Below are 25,875 nucleotides of genomic sequence, written 5' to 3' on the forward strand. Positions count from 1 at the left end.
GTGTGTGTGTGTGTGAGTGTAAATATCTCTCTCTATAGGGCACAGCAGACTGATGCAAAGCAAAGAAAGGAAACCTATCCATCCATTTCTGGTCTCTGTTGAGAGTTTTGTTAAAGTTTCTTTTAATATCCTGTTTATTCTTTTTACCTGGTCAGAACTCTGAGGTCTATATGCACAATGAAGTTTTCAATCTATGTCTAAAGCTTTAGATTTTAATTGAGAGGTTTTGGCTATGTAATCCAGGACATTGATGGACCCCACTGCTAGGGAGAGGCTAAATCAGTTTTTGGAGGAGCTTTTTAGCTATTACTTGAGCAGTTTAAGTCTGGGTGAGGAACGTTTCTACTGGAAAAGGTATCTAGAAAAGTACTTTTATCCTCTCCCAGCAGTCTGGATCTTGGTGAAATCAGTTTTCTGGGAGTTTGTGGGGTGTTGGTCTCTCATTTGGACCCTTCCTGGGCAAGGGCTCTCTGTTTTGGATTCACTTGAGCACGAACCTGGCTGAGACATCCTGTGCTAGACATAACATATCATGGTCTGAGAGCTTGGAAAGTTTTGTGGACTGCAGATGAGTAGCCTGGTGAAGGTCAGTTCCCAGAGTCCTGCCAGTTGTTTCCGGGAGAATGATCTGTCCTCCGGAGAGCACTGGGTGTGAGCTGTGCATTTCTTCTTTGTCATGGAGTCTCAGGCAGCACTGTGTCAAGGTATGTCATCAGAATATCAATAGGCCCCACTGGTCTTTAGGATCCCTTTTCAGGCAACCAGGTCAGCAGCTCAGCAGTAGAGGACAGCAATTTGTAGGGAGTTTCTAGGGGCACTGAGAGTTTTAAATGTCTCTTTCCCCAGCTGTGAGAAGCCCTCTTTCTTTATAGATCACAATGTGAATAAAAATAAATGATAGTAAATGAATACTGACTGACAGTCCCTGTATATGTTGGTGGACTTTCCCTTTCCCCATTTGATAGCTAGGGTCAGATCAATCATTTCTGCTCTCTGGGTTGAGGTACTTGGCTGGGGTCCAAAATTTTTTCTGTTAAAGTAACTACTGCAGCTCCTGTGTACCTGGTTTCATCAGACAAGAAGGCAGCAGGATCGATAGCAGTGGGTTTCTCAAACTGAACTCGGGGATGGGCCAGGTCACACAGTCATTATGTGGGCCAGGTCACACAGTCATTAGACAGCCAGCATTCTGGTGTTCCTCATTGGAAGGTCTCAACTGTGTGCTCTGAGTATAAAATATTGACCCAAAGCTAACTTAAAAAAATTAAACTAGAGGGAGCCACCACAACTCTTAGACAGGTGGGCCATCCTGTGGCTACAGGGTCCAGTCATCACAGGGTATTTTCATGGCTCCAAAGTTTGGGTTAAAACCCTCTTGTCTGGAAATTCTAGGGTTGGTGTGGAAGTCAGAGCTGTTTTTAAGGCCTCAAATGCCTTTTGTTTAGTATTAGTCCAGATTAGGGGCTTAGTATCTGCTTTGTGCTAGTCTATAGACAGGCCTTGCTATTTCCATAAACTCTGATATTCAGAGCCAGCAATATACAGCTGTCTTAGTCTTTGGCATTGGAATCTGAAGGATGGTAACAATGCTATTCTGCGGTGGGCTCCTCTTGCTTCCCTTCATCAGGTAGCCAAGGTAGGTAGTTTTTTATGAAGCTGGGCTTTTTAAACCAACATTTTGCAGCCCAAGATGTGCACAGTTCCTGCACCCAAGGCTTAGAGATCATAGTTGAAGAAGGTGGAGGGTTGTAAGAGCTAGAGGAACAGTTTGGGTTGTTAGGACATCACGGTCCAAATGAAGGTTTCTTTTTTATCCCTTGGGCAATACAAACCCTTGTGCTGATATGGTTGATGTCTGGGTATACAAAAGAAGGTCAAAGCTGGTAGCTGGGCTTAGCCATTTGAAAAACATGTCACAACACTCTCACTGTGATATAGCAGAAGGCAGAGGGACCCTAGATTGGAGAGGTATGGTGTTAGCAGTTCAGATGTTGCCTTTGCAATTTGTGGCCTGCTGCGGTGTATGATTGGGTTCAGCAGTGAAAATCTCCACGAATGTTTCTGATTCCTTATTGAACAGCTCAGGCGCATAACAATGTATCAGGCCTCATTGCAGCTGGAACCGGGCACTCCTATCAATAGCCATGCTGAATCCAATAAAGACAATACTCAGTTGGGAGTAGTGGCTCGTGCTTTTTATCCCAGCTCTCTTGTGGCAGAGGCAGGCAAATATCTAAATGTTAGAACCAAACCAGCTTGGTCTACATAGCGAGTTTCAAGTCACCCAAGGCTACATGGAGAGATACTGTCTAAAAACAAAACAAAAACAGAAAACCAAAAGAATTAAAACAAAACAAAACAAAACAAAACAAAAGCTCAAACCATTAATTCACTAGGCCTTGACCCAGTATTGAAAGAAACTGGGAGCTTAAAAAACAAAACAAAACAAAACAAGCTATTTTGGGCCTCTGCCTTTTTATACTTAGGTGCCCAGATCAATAAATTCAATAAATTCAAGCTTCGCTCCATAACTGAGCATACTTTGAAGTGATGAACATCTGCCTATAGATATCAGAGAACCGCCTCTGGATATCACACATGCTCTATAGGTACACGGCCTCAGAGGTTTATCTGGACTCGGGAAAGAGCAGCAGCCCTCTGCTGGTCAAACCTCTATAATGCAGCTTTAGAAGATTAAAAATCCCCAGGCCGCGGTCGGTCGCCTTTTGATGATGTCAGCCATCATCAACACTCAGAGGTGAGGCGGGAGGAATGCTTGCGTCATCCGTGCGCGCCCCGAAGCACCCAGCCAAGCCTCATGGCTGCGGGATCTGTGGAGTCTCAGCGGTCCCAGGCGGCCTCCGAGAGGCCCGTGGCGGGTCAGGCCGGGGTCCTGCCTTGCCTGGAGTTGCCGAGCTACGCGGCGGCGTGCGCGCTGGTGGGCAGCCGCTATTCGTGCTTGGTGGCTGCCCCGCACCGCAGGCACATCGCCCTGTCGCCCCGCTACCTGAGCAGGAAGCGCACGGGCATCCGCGAGCAGCTGGACGCCGAGCTCCTGCGCTACTCCGAGAGGTAAGATGTCGCCGCGTCCTCCCGGGAGCCCCGTCTCTGCTGGCCAACGGGCCCTCAGCTCCGTAACCCCACGGCGCCGCGGAAGTAAAGTCGCACGAGCTTCGTGAACCTTAGCCCCGGCGTCTACCGTCGCCTTCGGCGCCGCTGGCCTGGATGCAGTGGCCCGGTTCCTGGGGATGAAACTGGCTGGTGTGGTGTGAGTGGCGGCTGCTGCAGTGCTAAAAGCACTCCCCGTGTGGAGACTAGAGGTGCCCGGTGTCTAGAAACCCACCAGGCTGAGCTTTGGGTATTAAACGTTTCGTTTAATCACTTCCGGGTGTGTTCTCACCTAATAATGAAAATTTGCTGTCAGTATTATTCTCCTAATGTGGAAGCCGGTTCATTGCAAAACATAGGCAGGTTTGTTTGTAATTTCATTGTTCCCCGTCCCCCCGGGGGGCGCTAATTGGGGATGAACGACGAGCCTAATTTTTTGTAGGAATAGAAAGTTCACACACACACACACACACACACACACACACACACACACACCAGTGCATTTATATTAAGCACTAGTAAGAATACCTTGAAAAAGAAAATCTCAGAATTTCAATGGGAAATGATATGCCATAACACTTCACAACTAATTTGGCGGGAATGGGGGCAAGGTTCAGAGATACCTGAGATGACATCGATGTCTTTAGTAATTCAATGACACTTCAGAAATTGCAGGGATTGTTTTGGGGCAAATTATCCAAAGCAGTTACCACTCTCGAGGACTTTGGCAGTCAGCCCCATTAACCATCCAAGGTGGTCACTAAGCATGGAAACATAGTTATGTTAAGTAGTCTAACCAGCTTTTCATTCATTGGGGAAAAGTTATTTAAAGATGCATAATAGGAGCCACACTACAGACGAGAATCGGATCATTTCTGTAACAGAATTGGATAATGCAGCCATGTAGAATAGAATACACTGTTTAATTGAGCTGGACACCTCTCCTTGTTACTGTGCTAAAGGTATGCTAAAAGAAGCCTATTTTTTCCAATGCAAATTAGGTTTCAGTATTACTTGAGTATTAGTTAAGAGTAATAAAAAGTCAATAAAACATTGAAAATATTGGGAATTGTATTGTCATATTAATTGTCCTGTATTATTTGTACCATTTATCCTGTATAGTTTATGTTTTTAGGCTTGTGGGCAATACTGAAGGAAGCATCAGTAGGTCTGTCTTCTTTTTGTTTAAATAATAATAATAATAAAAAATAGAATTGAGACTGCAGTGTTAATGCTAAGTCTTCTCGGAAGCATTTCCTACTAGACAGACAGTGTGTTGCCTTTCTTTCTCCGTGGCAGGACTTTATTTTACAAAAAGTATCCCATTACAACTTTGGACTGTTTTCTTAGAGAAAGTAAGTAGTTTTCTGAAATCACATTGTATCTTATAAGTTGAACTTTTTTTGTTTTTTGTTTTTTTTTTATAAGTTGAACTTTTAAGAGGTCATTTGTGTGTGTGTGGAAAGAAAACAAAACAAAGCATATTCTTTTCCATTTGGCCCCCTTGGGTTATTTAAAAATGTCAAATGTATTCTATCTTACTGGTCCCCAAAGACTTAATGCTACATATTCTACATATCCTAGGTGAAGTTACCATGTGGACCTCATGTGGTTTATGTATTGAGATACATGTATATATATTTTAAATAAAGAGAAAAAGATACTTAGTGTTAGGATATCTGTCTTTGAATATATGACTTTTGGTAAGTTACTGTAAGTAGTTTCCCAAAAGTCTTATGGGTTTACACAAATTCATTTAACCTTGTATTCAGTGGTCATACCAGATCCTTAGAGGCGTTGAACCCTGTGGGACCTGGTATTCTCTTAGGAGCAATAATTTGCAGTGTTCTCTTTACTGCTATGAAAATATCATTCACTATGCTGAAATAAAACTTAAAGATTAACACAACCTATCTACATAATTAAAAATTTTACATTGTGTTCCAACCCTATAAACCCTTTCAACCTATGACATTTGAGCATGACAGTCTGGAAGACTAAGAAGTTAGATGCTTTTGCACTTATGCATAAGAATCATTGGATAAGTGTTATGGTCACAAATGTGGATTGATCCAGACATTTATAGCTCAGATAATATACACCACATCTACAATTACCAGTGCTTTTATGAAATATTTACTCTTGGTGACGTGCCCAAAATAGTCTTTTTGGAATTCAAGTATTACTCCATTCGCAGAATTTTTTTTAGTATGTTAGGAGTATATAAAGTTGACAAGTAACTTTTTGTTGATATATTTTTAAATGTAAATTCTATCTCCAGCAATTTATAAACAAGTTTGTCCCTTATTTGAGAATCATGCATAGAGACTGCTTGCACATGTACAGAACTATTCTGTGCATAGTAGAGTTTCTTTATGGCTTTGGCAGTGTCTGTGATAAGTGCAAACAATGCCATGTGTTTCCAAGTGCCAGTTAGGAACAGTAATCTCTCCTCACTAGATCCCGCTGAGTATTTTATTGAGAGGAGGTTTTTAGTAGAAACAGAGGTTGTTTTTCCCCTGGCAGTTTTGGTGGATACTTTTTGTTTTTCCTTTTGTTTTGTTTTCAATGTCCCTCATATTGTCTTAGTGATGTATGACTCTTGCTTAAGTAAGCCATGTGTAGAAGCTAAACATTCAAGAGTACTCTTCTTGGAAGATCTGAGTTTATGGGTTTCCTAATTTGGTAACTATTGCAATTCCTTTCCTATGGGTTGTGGCTGTTTCACTAGAATGAAATCTATTATAGAGAAATCCTTTCTCTTTAGATGAACTGTACTAGAAATTGAGACCAATAAAACATTTCTGCTGTTCATGGCCTTAGACTTGTGTTTTGAATCTAAACATATACAGATGGATTCAATAAAATTAGGTTACAATTAGTAATACATTTTTACATGTGGTAAAGAAGTGATTTTCTTTCTTTGGATGGGGGAGTCAGGGGAATTTCCTTCAGGAAATTTTTCATGTGGGAGAAATAAGAAAGCTCATATGTCTGTCTTAGTTAACTGGCTTTTTACAATTAATCATGGCTTGTTAGTCTCGACTTGAAATGTGTCTACTAAGGGTCAGCTCTCAAATGATATGGTTATGTACATTAACATGTCTTTTCACTAGAAAAGGTTTTAGTTTGGTATTTTTCTGTAATTAAGTCATTGGTTCCAGTGATCAGAGACTGTAGCTTAAACAGTCAAGCTTCCCTTATATAGTATCACATAGAAACTAGTAATAGTAGGTTGTGTCACAGTTGCCTGTATTCAGTCATACAGTATCTAGATGTTTTCCTTGCTTAGGCCCATTATTGCCCCTGTATGACTGGTTCAGATAGGTAGCATGTGCGTGTCAGTTTATTACCAGTGCATAGTTCTGAATACCCATGCAGACGGTCACTTTAACTTAACTAAGACATTGGAGTTTTTTGATAAGCTGTAATTGCTAAGATCTGCTAGTGCTAGTCTATAAGACTAGGTGATGCCGTTATGTTTGGGAAAGGGTGGTATATCAGAGGTAACAGTAGATTATCTTTAACTAGAATTAACAGTATCTTTTCCCCCTTAACAGCCTTTTAGGTGTCCCTATTGCATATGATAACATCAGAGTTGTGGGTGAACTAGGAGATATTTATGATGATCAAGGACACATTCATCTTAACATTGAAGCAGATTTTGTTATTTTCTGCCCTGAGCCTGGGCAGACGTTAATGGTATGTACATCATTTTTCTTTTCTTACGTCCTTTACAACATTTTTTCTCTGTGAACCCCCACCCTGGTTTAGCACCCTTCCTACTCCCTAATAATCACACTTCTCTCCCAGGTTCCTTTAAAAAGGAACTTCAGTTTCCACATAGGAGAGGAAGCTGTAATTGTCTGTCAGTGCCTGTTTACTTCACTAACGTGACACACTTCAGCGCTCTTCATTGCTGCAGATCACAGGAATTCATTCTTCTGGGTGGATGTTTATTCCACTGTATTGCACTGTGTGTGTAAACTCGGGTTAGCCAGTCATCTCCTGACAGGTGTGTAGACTGACTGAGTAGTGCCGTGTAAGCACGGGCGGGTGCTCAGTGTTGAGTTTACTTCTCTTGGGTTGTTATGGTCACGTGGCAGCACTTCCTTTTTAGTAGTTCCTGTAACGTCTGCTGGTTTACAGTCACAGAGGAGCTTGTTTCTTTCACAGCTTTTCAGTATGTCAGTTTTGTGGTTATTAACTCTCTAGGTGGAATAGCGAGTCATTTTCTTGTTGCTGTAACAAAATACTTGACAGAAAAAGCTCGAAGGATGAAGGTTTTGTTTGGCTTCTGCTTTACATGGCAAGGAAGACGTTTTCATCCTGCTGGGCCAAGAAGCAGAGAAAGGAATACTGGTCGGACTCGATTTCTACTTTTCTCTTACTCTCTCTGAGCCCCAGCCTTGGTTCTTTCGCAGCTCTGTTAATCCTCTATGGAAACTGTCTCATAGACACACCCAGGAGTGTGCTAGTAGCTAGTAGTATACTAGGTAATTCTAAACCCTGTCAAGCTTTGAGAGTGCCTAGCCATTGCAGATAGATCATTGAAACTGTGCTTTGGATTTCCCTTGTGGCTAAATGTTTATTGGTTACTTCTACTTCTTTTGAGGTATGTTTAGTCAGATCATTTGCCCATTTTTAATTGACTTACTTTTTTGTTCTTTATATTTTGAATATTAACTCTGACATTTCTCCTGTAATTCCATTCAGAGTCCTCAAAGAAAAAGAATACACACACACACATACACACACTTACTTTAACTGGCTTGCAAAGCAAGATGGTTCTTTTTATTCGCTTTTACATTCAGCTTTGGATATTATTTTATTCCTTCTTTTATTTATCTCTATAGATTGATGATTTACTCTGTCGATCTCATTTGATTCTGTTATTTCTCTTGTGTGACTAGTGCAGTGACGGTTACTCTGACACTATCATTTATGTACTCTGAATGTTTTGTCTGTTCACTGTTTGCATGTAATGCCTACAGAGGCCAGAAGAGGGCCTCAGATACCCAGGACAGAGTGTGCGCTGCCATATGAGTGCTGAGAATCAAACTCAGGTGCCTGGAAGACCAGCCAGTGCTCCTAACCACTAAGCCTTCCCTCCGGGCCTATATAATTGTCTTGATGCTAGTGTTCTTTCTTCTACTTTGGGTTGTAGGACTCCCATAAGCATTTCTTTTTTTCTTTCTTTCTTTTTTTTTTATAAGATAATCACAAATGCTCTTAGGTTTTACTTATCTTAGAAAATCATTGTTTCTTACTTTCATAGAATATCCTTGCTACTAGTTTATAGGATGTGGTAGTCACGACTGACAGTTACTTTATTTTAGGGATTGAAGCTTGTTAACCTGTACCTACTTGGCCTACTGGATTGATTTTCCTGGTTTTCTGAGTTTGTTTATTTATTTTTGTTTCTTTCTTTTCCTGATAAATTTGCTATTAATGTAAACAGGTTACTTTTAACTGTGGCCTGGAGATTTTTCTCTGAAAAATTTGAAAATTCTTTGTCCTATATCTTTGAAAATTTGGTTGTAAATGGTTTGGCTGTTTGAGAGTTCTATAAATTTCTTGCACATGATTCTGTAGTTTTTGTCTTTGCCCTTCACTTCCCTCTCCTTCGAGAACACCATTTATATAGTTATTTTCTTTCATGGTGTTTCAAAGATCTTAATTACTGTTCTAATTTTTTCCCCTTTCATTTTTTTTTTTTGAATGTGATAATTCAAAAGAATTCTGTTCAAGCTTTGTCGTCATTTCTTCCACTTGACCTAATCTGATAAGGGGTTTAACTGAAGTTTTTAAAACTAATTACTGTATTTGAGAGCTTTATATACTTTAGTTTGATTATATTCACTCCATTCCCGTAATCTTCCCAGCTCCTCCCTCTCCCACCTGACTCATGTTATCTCTTTTTTAAGTCCAGTTTGTTTTGGCTGACCCCTGGACATGGGGCCCTACTGCGAGTGTCCTTGGTATGCCAGGTATCGCACCATTAAGTAGAACTGAATTTCCCTCTCCACTAGCAATTAAATGCCAACAGCTCCTCAGCTGGGGTGAGGACTTTGTGTCTCTCCATGCTGGGATTTTGTTTGGCTTGGGTTTGTGTAGGTCTTGTCCATGCTTTTGTGCAGTAAGCCTTTTCTTGAGGAGCTGGTTTCTCACTCCAGATAGGAACCCCATGACAGACCAATATCACTAAAGCCTAACTTTGTAAACCAGTGAGTATTACTAGGGTTATTTACAGGAACACTACAAGTTTTTGTCTGGCTCTAGGCAGATTCATTGTAGATGGATCAGCCCTAGGCTCTTAAGTCATAGATGAGGCCATTAGAGCCAACAAGCTACATTACACCTGAGTTCATGGCAGACATTTTTATAGGTATTGCTGTGGTGGATTCATGATATAACATTGCCAGAACCAGCCACAGGTGATGCTATCTGTGATTTGTACAAGCCCAGTACTTTGGCTTCATGTATGTTCCTGTCACTAGAGCTGATCTGTGGTCTCTGCATAGGCTGGCCCCCCAGGGACTGTTTCGATATAAGCATTAGCTTTCTGCGGTTCAGTGTTTACTACCTTTGCTTTACATAGAACATACGCATATTACGGTGTATTCTCTACTTGGTTTCAGTTATAGAGTCATCTACTCCCTGGGCTCCTCTGCAATGGAGCCAAGGCTTTTTTTGTCCCCCACCCCCATCCCCATCCCTGTACCTTTCTAGCTTTGTTTTTTAAGGAAGAACTGGTTTAGTTGTTATCCACTTAAAATAGACATGCAATTATTTAATAAAATTTAAACGTTTCCTAAAATTATGTTTCGTATGACATGGTAATTTGTTAGATTTTTTTTGTAAAGTTTTTAAAAACATGTCATTAATGTGAAATTTTCTCTTTTGAAGATGAATTTCATGCTTATAAAGTTTGACTTAACTTTTTGGCTTTCTTTGTGGTGTTGTATTATTCCTTTTCTCTTCTTTACAGGGTACAGTTAATAAAGTATCGTCTAGCCATATTGGCTGTCTAGTCCATGGATGTTTTAACGCCTCTATCCCTAAGCCTGAGCAGATGTCATATGAGGAGTGGCAAACATTGGAGATACATGTAGGCGATGAACTGGAATTTGATGTATTTCGCTTAGATTCAGATTCTGCTGGAGTGTTCTGCATTCGAGGAAAACTGAGTACCACCAGGTTAGTGTATGATGTTGAAATAGTAGGTAGGAGGCCTTGTTGCTCTGATATATACCAGAAGTAAGTATGTTTTCTTTTCCAAATGTCTTCTAGCTAGGTAGCCTGGATTTAAATCTTTCACAGCTAAAAAATTTGTAACCAACTCTAAATTTTGAAGCTGTGCTTGAGCTTCTGTAGAAATACAGTGAAAGCAAACCAAGAAATTGACATTTTATTGTTAAATTTGGGCCAGCTGTAGTAGCCTGCGCCATTTATCTCAGCATTCTGAAGGCATGTTCTGGACGATCTGGAGTTGAAAGTAGCCTGCCACAGGGAGAAAAAACCCAAAGATCAAAAAGTAGCTGGATAAATATGCCATTGACCTTGACAACTGACAGCTCTAGACATTTTAGTGGTCTGAGGAATAACAAGATAGAACATTTGGAATTAGAGCCACAGTAAACCAACTTGTGCAAAGAACCGTAGTCTATTGAAACAGTCGTGGCCTCATTTTTTTCTTTTCTTTTTGCTTATTGCTGTTAATATTTTTAAAATCTGTTCATTTACAGTTTGCAACTTAAGCACTCTGCAGTTTCTGAAGATGTAGCAGAAACTGTCGTTGAAGAGGTTGTTGAAAAAACTCCAAAGAAGAAAAAGAAGAAGAAAGACAAAGATACAGACACATGTGGAACAGTTGATAGTGTTACAGAGGTTGCAGATGTTACAGATGTCACGCCACAGGAAGAAACAGACATACCATGTAGTGATAATGTGAATGACTTCTTTGAGGAAGAGCCAAAGAAGAAGAAAAAGAAGAAGAAAAGGCACCAGGAAGATCAGGACCCCATTTTCCAAGCCAGTGACTCCAGTGGCTACCAGAGTGACCATAACAAGAAAAAAAAGAAAAGAAAGCACAGTGAAGAGGCTAACTTTGAGTCACCTAAGAAGAGACAGTAATCGTCTTTTCTATTGTTAACATATTCAGATACACGAGGAATAGATTTTTTGAGTGGTAGGAAATGCTTATGGGACATTCACAAATAAATACTTGATTGGTAGGGTTTTGTACTAAAATCATACATTGATAAATACATTTTGGAAAATGCCAGTATTAAAGTATTATTTTATTACAGTTCAGTGGAAAATGTTAACAATTGCATTTACTCTTGACTCATATTGTTAAAGCTCTACATAAAGTTTTAGATTCTCAGCATTTGCCAAAGAACTTTATAATATTTTCATTTTTTTTCTGATAATAAATTTTGTTTTTAGCCAGAACATCTTTTCTAAAAGCTTAATACATTTACCAGGTTTAGATTTTCCTTAAACAGTATTTCTATTTACTTAACATGTATAGCTAAAGAAGATTATCTAGAGCTCTTATATACCCTGTGGCTATCTGTTGAATGTATGATGGGCAGAAAACTCATTGTTCCCTCCCACAGGGGGTATGTGCATGTGTTCTTGAATTCTGAGACTGTTAATTTTTACTTTGTGTTTCAGTAGTCTTCATGTCATTATATATGGATCATGAGCAAGATGAAGAAAGGGTAAATATGGTTCTTGCTAGTTGAAAATCTCTAGTTAACCTTTTAATGATTAGAGGTAGTCTACTAGACTTGCTTTGAGGAGGAGCTCCACAGTCATTGCTTTTATTGATAAAAATGTGTGATGTGTTATGCCTAACCAGAAGGTGGTAATGAGGATAAGCTGTTTGAGGCTCATAATCAGCCCATAGCCATGCATTTACAGGTACTTAATATCTGTAATATATTTTATTGAGGCCAAAGCCTATAAAGTCAATCAAGATAGTATAGTTCCTTCCTCCATGAGGCAACATGGGAGAAACACTTGTGTGCACACAGCCTAAGTGAGGAAATAAAACAGTATTTGTAGTAAATACTGTGAAGAAAACATTGACTACTCTTTAGTTAGTATCTGGAAATGTACAGGGTTAGGGTTGGCCTTCCCGTGTCAGTCACTGCTGTTGTCACTGACTAGCAGACATAGTGTGGTCGTCAGCTTAATGTTTCATAAGGAGTAAATTCTGGCAACCATGTTTCTTGACTTCATCTACGGTATATAGAGCATAAGGAATGACAGCAATTTAATATGTACAGGTAGATAAATAACCAGCATCTTTAACTCAGGATACTTGACATTTTTTGGTGGCTTTCAGGTCTCTTCTTAAACTGTGACTATTCTAAATTGACATGTGTTGTCTGTCAGTACAAAATATGAGATTTTAAATTAAAGACGTTAAAAAAATAAAAAGAATACCCCAATACAGTTGTCTTTCCCTCCTCTTACCTTATCCCTCTTGTTCCCATACCTACCCACTCCCCCACCCACTTTCCTCCCTCCATGCACCCTTGATGTCTATTAAAAAACTGGGTATGGACCTGAACAAAATTCTTGGCAGGAATCTCTAATGGTGGAGAAGCACTTAAAGGAATGTTTAACATCCTTAGACATCAAGGAATTGTACATCAAAACAACTCTGAAATTCCATATTATACCCACCAGAATGACTAAGATAAAAAACTCAAGCAACAGCTCGTGCTGACGAAGATATGGATCCAGGGGAACACTCCATTGCTGGTGGGAGTCCAAGCTTGTACAACTGCTTTGGAAGTAAATTTGGTGGTTTCTCAGGACACTGGGAATAGATCCACCTCAAGTCACAGCTCTGGGGCAAATACCCAAAAGAACCTCTACCATCCCACAAAGACACTTGCTCAACTGTGTTCACAGCAGCTTTGTTCATAATAGCCACACACTGGGAACAACCCATATCCTTCCACCGAAGAATACATAAAGGAAATATGGTTCATTTACTCAATGGAATAGTACTCAGCTATTAAAAACAATGACACCATGAAATTTGCCGGCAAATAGAACTAGAAAAGATCATCCTGCATGCTGTAACCCAGACCCAGAAACACAAACATGGTACAAGCTCACTTGCAAGTGGATTTTAGCCATAAAGTACAGGATAACTGCTATAAACCACAGACCCAAAGAAGCTAAACAGCATGGAGGGCCCAAGGGGGAGACGCTTGAATCTCATTAAGAAGGGGAAGTAGAAAGTTTAACTTTTTTTGCTTAGTATTTTTGCTATGATGACTTAAGTAAAATATTAATTTTAGCCTGTTTCCAATTTATTTTTTTCTCGATGGTTAAATAAGATAATGGTAGATGAGACTCCATTACCTTACTTTGGACAGTGCTATTTAAATGAATAAGAAAGAGGTTGAAAAGCTTGTTTTGTCAGGATTCAATGTTATATACCTAGAAAATGTTCAATAAATCCTTCATATTTTAGAAGTTGAATTTATAATTTAGTACAGTATGATAAGTCACATAATTCTAGCCTTCCATAAACACCAAGAGAACACGTCAAATTTATCCATTGATGAAAAATAAATAGATTAGCAAAATAACTAAATTCTCACATTTTTATTTTGACTCAAACAATATTCTTGAGTTTTAAACAAATGTGCTTGTTTGAAGTGGTGATCCCTAGGGCTTCCAGTCCTTCATCCTCATGAGTGAAGATTTTTCTCTGCACAATTGTTACATTGCACAAGGACCTAAGTAGATATAACCTAATCACGTAGCCTTTTACAAAGTTATCTGCACCTTGTGGCAAAAGAAGAATTGAGAGAAGTAGGTGTGAGAAAAATTTGATGGGAGACTCCCTTACTATAATGGAGTGGATCCTGGAACCCAAGGGTTAAGAGCTAAGAGCTGTCCCTGGCCAACAGACAGGAGGAAATGCTCTTACATCTGCAAAGAACTGAGTTCTGGAAGTGGCAGGTGAATCAAAGCAGAACACTTTGCCCCAGGTTCTTGAGTTAAGCGTTAGCTAGACCTTGGTGTGTATGGGCAGTGAACCTACCTGAACCATGTAGACTTCATTGTGCTTTGTATATTCTTGTATGTGTGTGTATGTGGCAGCCAGGGGTTAACACTGGACTCTTCCACAGTCTCGTGCTTAGTGTTTGAGATAGTCTTGATAAATCTTGAGCTCACAGATTCACTAGGCAGTCTGGCTAATGAGCCCCACGTATCTTCTGTCTCCATACTCCCATAATTGCTGGGATTATGGGTATGGACCACAGCCCCCAGCTTTTCTGTTTGTGAGTGCTGGGGACTGAGGTGTTGGATAGCTGTTACTGTAGGGGACGAGTCATCTCTCCAGCCCTACCTTGTTGGTCTTCAGACAATAAAAATCCTATCGAATGGTTAGTTTTCCTAATCGTTTAATTTGTCTTGTACAGCGACATTAAATTTTTGTCTATTATGGTCATTCAGAGGGAATTTGTTTCATTTTTTGCCCCTGTTATATATGATTTTTTAAAAAGTCCTAATTGGTTCTTATATATTATGAAGCAATGATTTCATATATTAACACATCAGACATCCTATGCTAACGTTTGTATATTACTTTCAAATCACTGCTAACTTTATTTGCCATGTTTTTTAAAATTGTTTATTTACTAAATCCCATAATCCCCTCCCTCCTTCATCTTCCCTGGGCTTTGTAAATTAAATACTTTTTATTTAGTTTCTAGCATTACTAGTAAAATTACTTGATCCTAAAATATTCCAGTTTTTGTTGTATATATCCTCTTAAGTTTCCACAAGAAACTCATTGTTTCTATGGTCTGTGTATTACCAGAATCCTACCTTTGAAGTTTTTCACCCAAGGCTTATTTTAGAACTATACATTTTACTTTCTGTTATATTCTGTTGGATTTGTTTATTTGTTCTATGTGTTCCATCCTGACCTGTAACTCAGAGGAGCCCAGATTTACCTTTAATCAGAGGCCTCCCAAATGGAGAGAATAAACATGGCATATTAAGCTACTGAGAATAGACCTAATCTTTAAAATATTGGCATAGGAGAAGTAAGTCCATAGCATATGCAAATCAGATGACGGTCACCTAAACCTAGAGAACAAGATGCCCGTCTAGGTATCAAGGACCACAGATACCAAATAAAACCAGAAGAGTTTTACATCATACTGTAGTTGGAAGTTCTATAAAGGTATTAAAAGCTCAGGAGAAAAAGGTTAAGTCACACTTGATTATTTGACAGAATCTTTAAATGTGAGAAAAGATTGGAAAATTTTATTCCAAGTTCTGAAAGACCACAGTTGTCAACCCAGCCTATTATCCAGAAAAAACTATATTAAAACTGAAGGGAAAATTAAAACTCCATGATAGAGAAAAGGGGGTTCAGGGAATTTTATTTTTACTACTAAGCTAGTTCTAAGCACTACACTAGAAGGGTCAGGTCAGTATGCAGAGCAAGATAAACACCCAGGAGACTGCAGGGAACAAATAATATGTAGGTAATCAAAAGAGAGATTTGAGAAAGGAGCACAAATATTAAAATGACAAATTGATGCATGTCCTTCACTTAATGCTGAATATTAATTTTCTTAAATCCACAATAAAGGCACAGACTAACAGATAGGCCGAGAAAATAGGATTCATCATTTTGCTGCCTCCAAGAAAACCAAATCATTAATAATGGATAACCTTAGGGTTAAAAGGACGAGAAAGGGGCATTCCATTCAAGGCGTAGGTATGCTACTGTCTGACAAAACAGACAATAAAGGCTGTTGTTTCCTTTATTTTTTTTTCCTATTATTTTTTTTTTCTCAGCCTATTTATTGTTTGTATAAAGGAGGGCTACTGATTTTTTTTTTTTAAAGTAAGTTTTGTAACCAGTCACTTTGCTGAAAGTTTTATCAGCTGTAGGAGTTCTCTGGTAGAGATTTTGGGGTTGCTTATATATACTATCATATCATCTGAGGCTAGCAATACTTTAACTTCTTCCTTTCAAATTTGTATCACCTTGATCTCCTTTAATTGTTTTATTGTAGCTAAAACTTCAAGCACTGTATTAAATAGATATGAAGAGAGTGGACAGCCCTGTCTTGTTCCTAATTTTAATGGAATTCCTTTACGTTTTTCTCCATTTAATTTGTTTTTGCTGATCAGCTTGCTGTATATTGCCTTTATTACATATGTGCCTTGTATTCCAGATATCTCTAAGACTTTTATCATGAAGGGATGTTGGATTTTGTCAGAGGCCTTTTCAGTATCTAATGAGATGATCATGTGTTTTTTCTATTTGTTTATATGGTTGGCTACATTAATGGATTTTCTTTCTTTTTTTTTATTATGTATTTTTTTCAATTACATTTCCAATGCTATCCCAAAAGTCTCCCTCCCACCCCCCCACTCCCCTACCCACCCATTCCCATTTTTTGGCCCTGGCATTCCCCTGTACTGGGGCATATAACGTTTGCCTGACCAATGGGCCTCTCTTTCCAGTGATGGCCGACTAGGTCATCTTTTGATACATATGCAGCTTGAGTCAAGAGCTTTGGGGTACTGGTTAGTTCATAATGTTGTTCCTCTGATAGGGTTGCAGATCTCTTTAGCTCCTTGGATACTTTCTCTAGCTCCTCCATTGGGGGCCCTGTGATCCATCCAATAGTTGACTGTGAGCATCCACTTCTGTGTTTGCTAGGCCCCGGCCTAGTCTCACAAGGGACAGCTATATCACCGTCCTTGCAACAAAGGCTTGCTAGTGTATGCAATGGTGTCATCGCTTGGAGGCTAATTATGGGATGGATCCCTGGATATGGCAGTCTCTAGATGGACCATCCTTTTGTCTCAGCTCCAAACTTTGTCTCTGTAACTCCATCCATGGGTGATTGTTTCCAATTCTAAGAATGAGCAAAGTGTCCACACTTTGGTCTTCGTTCTTCTTCGGTTTCATATGTTTTACATATTGTACCTTATATCTCGCTATACTAAGTTTCTGGGTTAATATCCACTTATCAGTGAGTACATTTCATTTGAGTTCTTTTGTGATTGGGTTACCTCATTCAGGATGATGCCCTCCAGGTCCAACCATTTGCCTAGGAATTTCGTGAATTCATTCTTTTTAATAGCTGAGTAGTACTGCATTGTGTAAATGTACCACATTTTTTGTATCCATTCCTCTGTTAAGGGACATCTGGGTTCTTTCCAGCTTCTGGCTATTATAAATAAGGCTGCTATGAACATAGTGGAGCATGTGTCCTTCTTACCGGTTGGGACATCTTCTGGATATATGCCCATATGAATGGTATTGCGGGATCCTCCGGTAGTACTATGTCCAATTTTCGGAGGAGCCGCCAGACTGATTTCCAGAGTGGTTGTACAAGCTTGCAATCCCACCAACAATGGAGGAGTGTTCCTCTTTCTCCACATCCTCGCCAGCATCGGCTGTCACCTGAATTTTTGATCTTAGCCATTCTGACTGGTGTGAGATGGAATCTCAGGGTTGTTTTGATTTGCATTTCTCTGATGATTAAGGATGTTGAACATTTTTTCAGGTGTTTCTCAGCCTTTCGGTATTCCTCGGGTGAGAATTCTTTGTTCAGTTCTGAGCCCCATCTTTTAAGGGGGCTATTTGATTTTCTGGAGTCCACCCTCTTGAGTTCTTTATATATATTGGATATTAGTCCCCTATCTGATTTAAGATAGGTAAAGATCCTTTCCCAATCTGTTGGTGGTCTTTTTGTCTTATTAACGGTGTCTTTTGCCTTGCAGAAGCTTTGCAGTTTCATGAGGTCCCTAATGGATTTTCATTTGTTGAACCATCCCTTCATCTCTCATATGACCCCTACTTGATCATGGTGGATGATGTTTTTGTTGTATTTTTTTTGTGAGTATTCTGTTGAATATTTTTGCATCAATGTTCATAAGGGAACTTGATCAGAAATTCTCTTTTGTTGCTGAGTCTGGTTGGTTTAGGTATCATTCTATGTAGCCTCATAGAATGAATTTGGCAGTGTTCCTTCTGTTTTTATTTTGTGGAGTAGTTTGAGAAATATTGGTATTAGCTCTTTGAATGTCTGGTAGAATTCCACACTAAAACTATGTGGACTTTTTAAAAAATTTTTTTTGTTGGGAGAGTTTTGACTACTGCTACTATTTCTTTAGGGATTATAGTGCTATTTAGATAGTTTACCTGATCTTGACTTAACTTTGGTAAGTGGTATCTATCAAAAAAATCATCCACTTCATGGATATTTTTCAATTTTGAGGAGTACAGTTTTTTGAAGTAAGACCTATTTTTTTTTTTTTTTTTGGCCTCCATGAATCTGGGTTTTGCAGTTATTATAGCTTAGATGCCAATTTCTGAGTTAATCTTTGTTGGATGGGTGTTTTTGAAAATGTCCCCTCCCCCTTGGTTTCTGTTTCCTCTTTGTCTACTGGCCTAAGTGGCCTGCAGTTCTGGTGACTAGCTAGGCATCAGGTCTAGTAGGATGTCTCCCTTGGGGTTTTTGTAGCCTGGAAGGCCTCTGAAACTTTAGTTGCTCACCTTAGCTCTAGGATCCTTAGGACCAGAGTGGTCTATGGTTTCTGTGCTTGTGGGCCCCCAGGAAAGCAGGTGGGTTTGTGGGCTAGAAAATGGAGTCTAGGGAATGGGGTGCAGCTTAAGGCTGATAGGTGTGTTTTAGGGGAGTATTGTGGACAAGGGCTTGGGGCAGGGTCTTACCTTGCCTTGTGCTGGGCAGGCCTCCAGGAATGCAGGCAGAGTTGTAGTGTAGGAATTGGTGCACAGGGTATGGGGTGCAGCTTACCACTGTTGGGGGTGCTTTCAGGGAAGTTGGTGGGCAGGGCCTTTGAAGAGAGAGGCTTACCTAGTGCCTGGAGCCTGGAAAAGTACTTAACTCAAGATTCTAAGCCCACACGATTACAACCTCTTGTTTTTGTTTTGTTTTGATAAAATGGCCGACAATTTACACTATTTTTCAAAATGATGTCAAAAGACAGCATCTTCAACAAGTGAGGCTGGTCCAGTTGGATAGCTACACAACACATGAATTAAACTAAATCCTTTTCTTCCATAAAACTCAACTCAAAATGGATCAAGGCCCACAACATAAAACCTGATATCCTGTATCTGATAGAGGACAAGGGGAATATGTTTCAACTTCTAGATACAGGAAAGACTTGCTTTTCTTCCCTTTCTCTCTCTCACTCTCTCTCTCTCTCTCTCTCTCTCTCTCTCTCTCTCTCTCTCTCTCCCTCCCTCCCTCCCTCCCTTTCTCTCTCTCTCTCTTTCTTTCTTTCTTTCTTTCTTTCTTTCTTTCTTTCTTTCTTTCTTTCTTTCTTTCTTTCTTTCTTTCTTTTTTTCTTTCTTTCAGATTTATTTTATTTATATGAGTACACTGTAGCTGTCTTCAGACACACCAGAAGAGGGCATTGGATCCCATTACAGATGGTTGTGAGCCACCATGTGGTTGCTGGGAATTGAGCTCAGGACCTCTGGAAGAACAGTCAGTGCTCTTAACCTCTGAGCCATCTCTCCAGCCCCAGGAAAGACTTTCTAAACATGTGTTACATGAAATCTCAAAGTAGTCTAAATATGCATTTCCATGATGATTAGCTTAGGATGTTGAACATGAAAGAAAAAAGGCTTAGACATTTTCATCTTTTAAGAATTTTCCATTTAGTTCTGTCTCACTTTAAAAATTGAATTGTCTGTCTTTCTTTCTTTTTTGTTTTTTTGAGACAGGGTTTCTCTATCGCCCTGGCTGTCCTGGAACTCACTTTGTAGACCAGGCTGGCCTCGAACTCAGAAATCTGCCTGCCTCTGCCTCCCAAGTGCTGGGATTAAAGGCGTGTGCCACCACGCCCGGCTTAAATTGTTTTTCTAATGCTTAAATTTTGTTTGTTTTTGTTTTTGCTTTTTTTGTTTTTATATATCCTAATTACTAACCATTTGCCAGATTTATGAATGCTTCATGTTCACTTGAAAGATGGTGTCCTTTTTAGTACAGGAGCCGTTTAGTTTCGTAAGATCCCATTTTTTTTCAATTGCTGGTCTTAATGCCTGTGCTATCACAGTCCTGGGAAGAACACAATGGTATACCTGATTAAAATGGAGTAAATGAACAGAAGGGATAAATTCAGGTGTCAGATGAGAGGGCAGGCTAAAGAAGGGATATGGGACAGGACACTGAACCCTAAGGCCTTTTGGAAAAGTCATATGGAAACTTCTTAAAATATATACATATATATGTATTAAAAAACAGTTGAAATTCCTACCCTGTACTCTTAATAGATACTATGACTAACATCATCTTACTTAGAAGTCTCCATACAAACTTCAGTTACACATTTTTATTAGTATAACTGAAATTGCTTGTATTCTGTTTGGGAGGCCATCTTTACTTTATGGTCTGTAGATAAACACTATGATCAGCATAAATTGAAATTGATGGATTTTGTTGTTTTTGTTTATTCTTTGAAAGTTTAATAGGGAAGGGGGATGGATTAGAGAATGGTAAATTTTGTCAAAACATGGTGTACAAAATTCTTAAATAGCTATTATTATTTTTTTAAGTAGAAAAGAAAGAGTTATGAAGGGCAGAGCCCAGAGATGCTCTGGCTATGGTCATACATGTGATTTTTGTCTTCATTCTCTCTGTATTCACCCCAAGTGGCTGCTGTTATTACTTTTCTGTTTCACAGATAACAAGCCAAAATAAATCTTAAAAAATAAACATAAATCTAAAAACATTTTATGAACCATAAAGTTAGAACAAAATCGCAAATATAGCAAAGTCTGAGCTTGCTGTTGTTTTCTTGTGATTTCTCTGAGAATTTCATGTGAAGTTTCAACTTCTGCCCACTTTAGTATATCATTGTAAGGGTACTGAGGTGTTTGATACACTGTTTCCCAAATTTTTGCCTCTGCATCAGTAGTTAATTTTACAAAACTGCTGTTTTGTACTTTCAAATTAGTATTTGGTCCAGTGGATCATCCTAACTCAGCTGCCTTTTCTCAGGAAATTAGAATGCTAACCCTGTTCTTACATATACTTATTGAATGATTGTCTCTGAATATGCTTATTTGAAAACTTAGAAAATAAAAAATGTAATAAGGTATCAAATCAGAGTAAAAACAGGAGCAGAATCAAAAAATATTTACTTCAAAGATTTTAATAGCAAACAAGCTTTAGTATGTATAGTTGTAATTAGTTTCACATTAGTTGAATATATTTAGAAAATTCTTAGTTATTTACTGACTTGGTAATTTTGCTACTGTTATGAATTGTAACATAAATATCTGATATGTAATATATCTGATATGTGACCTTCAAGGGGGTCCCAACCCACAGGTTGAGAACTGCTGGTCTAGAAGATAAAGTAGGGAATATACTAGTAAATGACAAAGGTTTATGGTAGAAGCAAGAAAATTAAAGATAAATAAATAGGTCTAATACAGGAAAGAAATTCTTTTTTGTTTTGTTTTGTTTTTTTTTTTGTTTTGTTTTTTGAGACAGGGTTTCTCTATATAGCCCTGCCTGTCCTGGAGCTCACTTTGTAGACCAAGCTGGCCTCGAACTCAGAAATCCACCTGCCTCTGCCTCCCGAGTTCAGGAAAGAAATTCTTAAAATTCTACATCTTACTGAGTGCTGTTGTAGCACAATGTCCTTGTCTGTAGGGAAGATCACTGGTTAAAGTTCTTCCAGAAAAAAAAAAAAAAACAAAAAAAGCCACCATATTGTATGTAAGTTAATGTATGCTTATGTTCAAAGAAACCTTAAAGAATACTAACTGGATTTGGAAGTATAAATAAGGGTTTCAGTGCTCAGTGTTTTAAGATATTCATACCCAACTTAACTGCTTCTAAAATTTGCATAACTACACTGGTTTGGCCCTGATGGTAGAGCTACATTTTCTTGCTGTCTTGCCTCTGAGTTCTACAACAGCAGTAGAGGGCACAGGGTGACACTGTGTGTGAGCTGTTTGTGTCACAGCTGAGCAGCCTGTGCTTCAGGAGCCTGTGTCAGTCAGCTTTCTGTCACTATAAGAATACAGGAGGAAAATCAACCTAAAAAGAGGAAAAGTTGATTTTGACCAAGTTTTGGAATTTCTAGCCATGGTTACTTGTCCCACTAGTTTTGGACTTATTATGAGGTAGTGCTTATAGGAGGATCCTCATGATGACTGGGGAATGAGAGGGAGGGCCTGGATTCCCAATGTCCTGTCCTCTGTAGGCCTCGCCCACAATGACCTAATTTTCTCTCATTGGATACCACTTTTAAGAAATCTTTTCATTGGTTCTCTGTGAATCCCACATCATGCACCCCAGTCTCACTCATTTGCCCCTCCCCTCATACCCACCGCCCACCCTCAAGACCTCCCACCACCTCTGGTTTCTATCATTCAATACTGGAACCTCACTGGGACATCCTGCTGCTGCCTTGTTCTCCCGAGATCTTTCAGCTCTGGATCTGCAGTGACTGACCCACCCCGCCCCCAACACACACCAGCAGTTCATGATGGGGCACATCATGTTGGGGTGGGCCAATTTAAAGCTCCGGGGATCTGGGTCTGAGAGGCAGTTAGTCTGTCAGCTTGCCTGTTCTCACACCCTTAAGGCAGACTCACCGGCAACCCTGGCAAGCAGGCCCAGCTCTATCTACCCTGCTGCCCTGGTGAGGTGCAGTGTCCATTGTCTCATGTGTTACAAATGGTGAGGGATGGGGCTTGTTCTCCCAACTCTCATGACCCCAGGACCATCTCTCCTGCCTGCCATAGACGATGAGGGATGAAGGGGGGCATCTCTCCTATCTGAGCCACTGCTCAGCAGACAGGAGGCAGAGCCAGTTCTCCTGTACCCACGACCTTGGGGTAGGCTCAACCATGCCCCTCTATCAGGGTCAGGTCTAGTGTGCTGCCCAGGAGAGTTGCAGGGCCTGGTCTTTTGCTGCACCACTGTGGGGCTGTGATAGGCAGCCTATTTTGGTTGAATGAGGCTTGCTCTGGCGACCCAGTAGAAAGCTCTACAAGAGATGGAAAAGCGAGGCACATTCCCAGAGTCAGGTGCCTGATACCACAGAACCCCTAACTCCATACTTCTGTGACTATAAGTCACACAGATAAAGTCCCAAACTTCTGGCATTCTGGCTAGACTCCACACCCACAATTACCTGACTATAGCCAGGTACGCTCCTCCCCACAGTTAACTGATAGCCGAGCCCACTATAAAAGGGGCTGCTTGGCCCCTCCTCACTCTCTTTAAGCTCTCACCCTTTCTTACTCTCAGCTCTAGCCTTCCCTCTCTCTCTCCCTTACCCTCTCTCTCCAAGTCCACATGGCCATGGCCGGCCTCTCTGTTTCTACCTTTTCTCCTTCCCCATGCCTTTCTACAATAAAGCTCTAAAATCATGGATTGTCTCTGCTCATCAAGGCCGGCTGTGCTTGAATGATGGGATAGGCTTTCTCCTAAGGAGCTGAGTCTAACCTCCTGCCAGGAGGCCTTTCTGCACTCCAGCCAAGGACCAGACCAAGGACTCTCGCCCGTGTGGGAACCATCCAGCGCCCCCTCTCTCCCTGCCCTCTCCTCCCTTCCGCCCCAGGGCTAACTGAGCAGCTCCTGGGGTCCCCATTCTGTTCTCAGCTCTTCTGCAGTGTTCAGCGGTGTCTGGGATACCCAAGGCTGAAAACCTGGTACCTAGGACTGCCCCTTGTCCACCATCCACCAAGCTGGGGTCAGTGGCTCCACACAGCCAGACACCCACCCGGGGCCATGTGGAAAGCGTAAGGCAGTCTTCTGCGACCGCCCACCCAGAGCACCGGAACTCTGGTAGGACGCAGGCTTTCTCCCACTCCCTCTTTACCCCACACCCACTGCCCCCCTGCACATCACAGCATGTAAGGGGCGAAGCCAGCTCTCCTGTTTTCATGGTCCCATCAGGTGTCCAGCTCTCCCTCCAGCCACAGGTGTTGAGGGCAAAAGGGAGGCGACAGGATCTCTCCCTCGCTGACATCACAGCACAGCAGACAATACACGGGGTGAGCTCTCCCATACTCACGCCCCCAGGCTGGCTCACCCCAAACTCCCACAACCAGGGCTAGCTCTACTGTGCTTCCCAGGTGATATACAGGGCCTGCTCTCTCAAGCGCTACAGCAGGTGAGGGCAGGGACAGCTCTTCTACTCTGATGACCTCGGGCCATCTCTCTTGCCCGCCATAGGTGGCAAGGTTGGGGGGTGATGGCATTTCCCTGTTGTGGACTGGTTCTAACACTATTGTGTTAATTCTGCTCCCCAAATCACACAGGGATCTGCACGTCCAGATGCTGAGGGTCCCTGCACCCATTTAGATTTAGTTGGTAAATAAATAATTGGTAATAATTGGTGAATGGCTGGGCAGGGAGACAGAGGTAGGATTTCAGATTTCCTGGCAAGGGACCACGGGAAGAAGGAGGTTTTAGAAACACCATGCTGGGGAAGCAGAAACTCCAAGTCTAAGAGCTGCAGGAGAGAAAGCATACAGAACGTAAGAATCGGGGAAGACCCCGACTGGGTCCGGGGTAGCAGAGGTGAAATAAGATTTTAGTAAGTAATAATTCAGAAATATCGGAGGGGATGTGTTAGCAATGCAGATGTTCAGAAGTGCCAAGCCGCTCTCTCTCTCTCTCTCTTTCTCTCTCTCTCTGGAATCGAGAGCATTTGGGTGGGTGACAAGAAGTGCACGCTCACCCACCAGGAAGTTTAGAGCGGATTAATTATCTACCACTACATATTTCCCTCACCCATGTTATCACATGGCAGAGAAGTGGTGGGATCAGCTCTCCCAGGATCGTGCCCTCAGGGCTAGCTCTTCCACGTCCATCATGGTCAGCTCTACATTGCTGCTCAGGCAAGGTACAGGGCCCATTATCCCAAGTGCTGCAGCTGGTGAGGGGGTAGAGCCAACTCTTCTGATCTCCTAAGCCCAGGGCCAGGTATCCCATCGGCCATAGCTAGTGAGGGGAGGGGGATGAGGAGGGTATTTCTCCCTCGTTTACACCATCACCATGCAGGCTGTGAGTGGTAGGGCCAGCTCCCGTGGGGGCCGCTCATCCATAACTCCGAAAATGTCCAGGCCCTCTCTCCCAAGCACTGCAGCTGCCTAGGGGTGTGATCAGTTCTGTTCTTATACGTCTAGGGCCAGCACTCCCATGAGGCCCAGGTGAGGGGTGGGGCCAAGTCTGCCCAGCACTCAGACATCCAGATGTGCCTTTGAAGGTAGCCCTGACCTGGGCTTTGGTGGTAAGAGACCATAGACCCAGATAATGTCCTCCAGATCGGGAGGACCCCACCATGGTCCCAAGTGGCATCACCAGCTACTCACATCAGGCTGTTCCTAGTCACTACCCCACTAGTCTCTAGTTCTGCCTCTCTTGATTGGGCCCTCATCTTTCTCTTTCTCTTCCATTTCTCTACCACTCACTTGCTCCTCTTAGTGGTGTCTAGGGTCTCTTTGAATGTCTGGAGTCATCTTAGGAGTAGTCTCAGGAGTGCTATGTCAGTGCTATGGTGCTAGGCAGGGGTCATTGTGGACATGGTCTGGCCCCTGCCCCCTAGGCCTGTGTAGCACTGAACTGGTGGTCATCTCAGGCTAGCTCTCTGTTAGGGCCCCATGGCAGAGAGGGGCGTTATGTCTCACCTAGGTCTCCCTTACTCCCTGGTATCCAACTGAAGATCATCTCAGGCTCCCTTTTTTCAGGG

General features: G+C 41.1%; 1 protein-coding gene across 1 annotated transcript; it reads left to right on the forward strand.

The window, feature by feature from the left end:
- The first annotated feature begins 2,787 nt into the window (after positions 1 to 2,787).
- On the forward strand, positions 2,788 to 12,544 carry Twistnb (twist basic helix-loop-helix transcription factor 1 neighbor). Its single transcript, NM_172253.2, has 4 exons — positions 2,788 to 3,072; positions 6,669 to 6,810; positions 10,100 to 10,308; positions 10,857 to 12,544. The coding sequence occupies exons 1-4, from the start codon at positions 2,819 to 2,821 to the stop codon at positions 11,242 to 11,244; spliced, it is 993 nt and encodes a 330-aa protein (NP_758457.1). The 5' UTR covers positions 2,788 to 2,818; the 3' UTR covers positions 11,245 to 12,544.
- Positions 12,545 to 25,875: the final 13,331 nt, after the last annotated feature.

This window comes from Mus musculus, chromosome 12 (assembly GCF_000001635.26).
Source record: "Mus musculus strain C57BL/6J chromosome 12, GRCm38.p6 C57BL/6J".
Taxonomy (NCBI): domain Eukaryota; kingdom Metazoa; phylum Chordata; class Mammalia; order Rodentia; family Muridae; genus Mus; species Mus musculus.

Coding starts and splice junctions, on each gene's coding strand:
- Twistnb (NM_172253.2), top strand. CDS start 2,819: ATGGCTGCGGGATCTGTGGAGTCTCAGCGGTCCCAGGCGGCCTCCGAG. Junction 6,811..10,099: donor AGCCTGGGCAGACGTTAATG/GTATGTACATCA, acceptor TCTTCTTTACAG/GGTACAGTTAATAAAGTATC. Junction 10,309..10,856: donor GGAAAACTGAGTACCACCAG/GTTAGTGTATGA, acceptor GTTCATTTACAG/TTTGCAACTTAAGCACTCTG.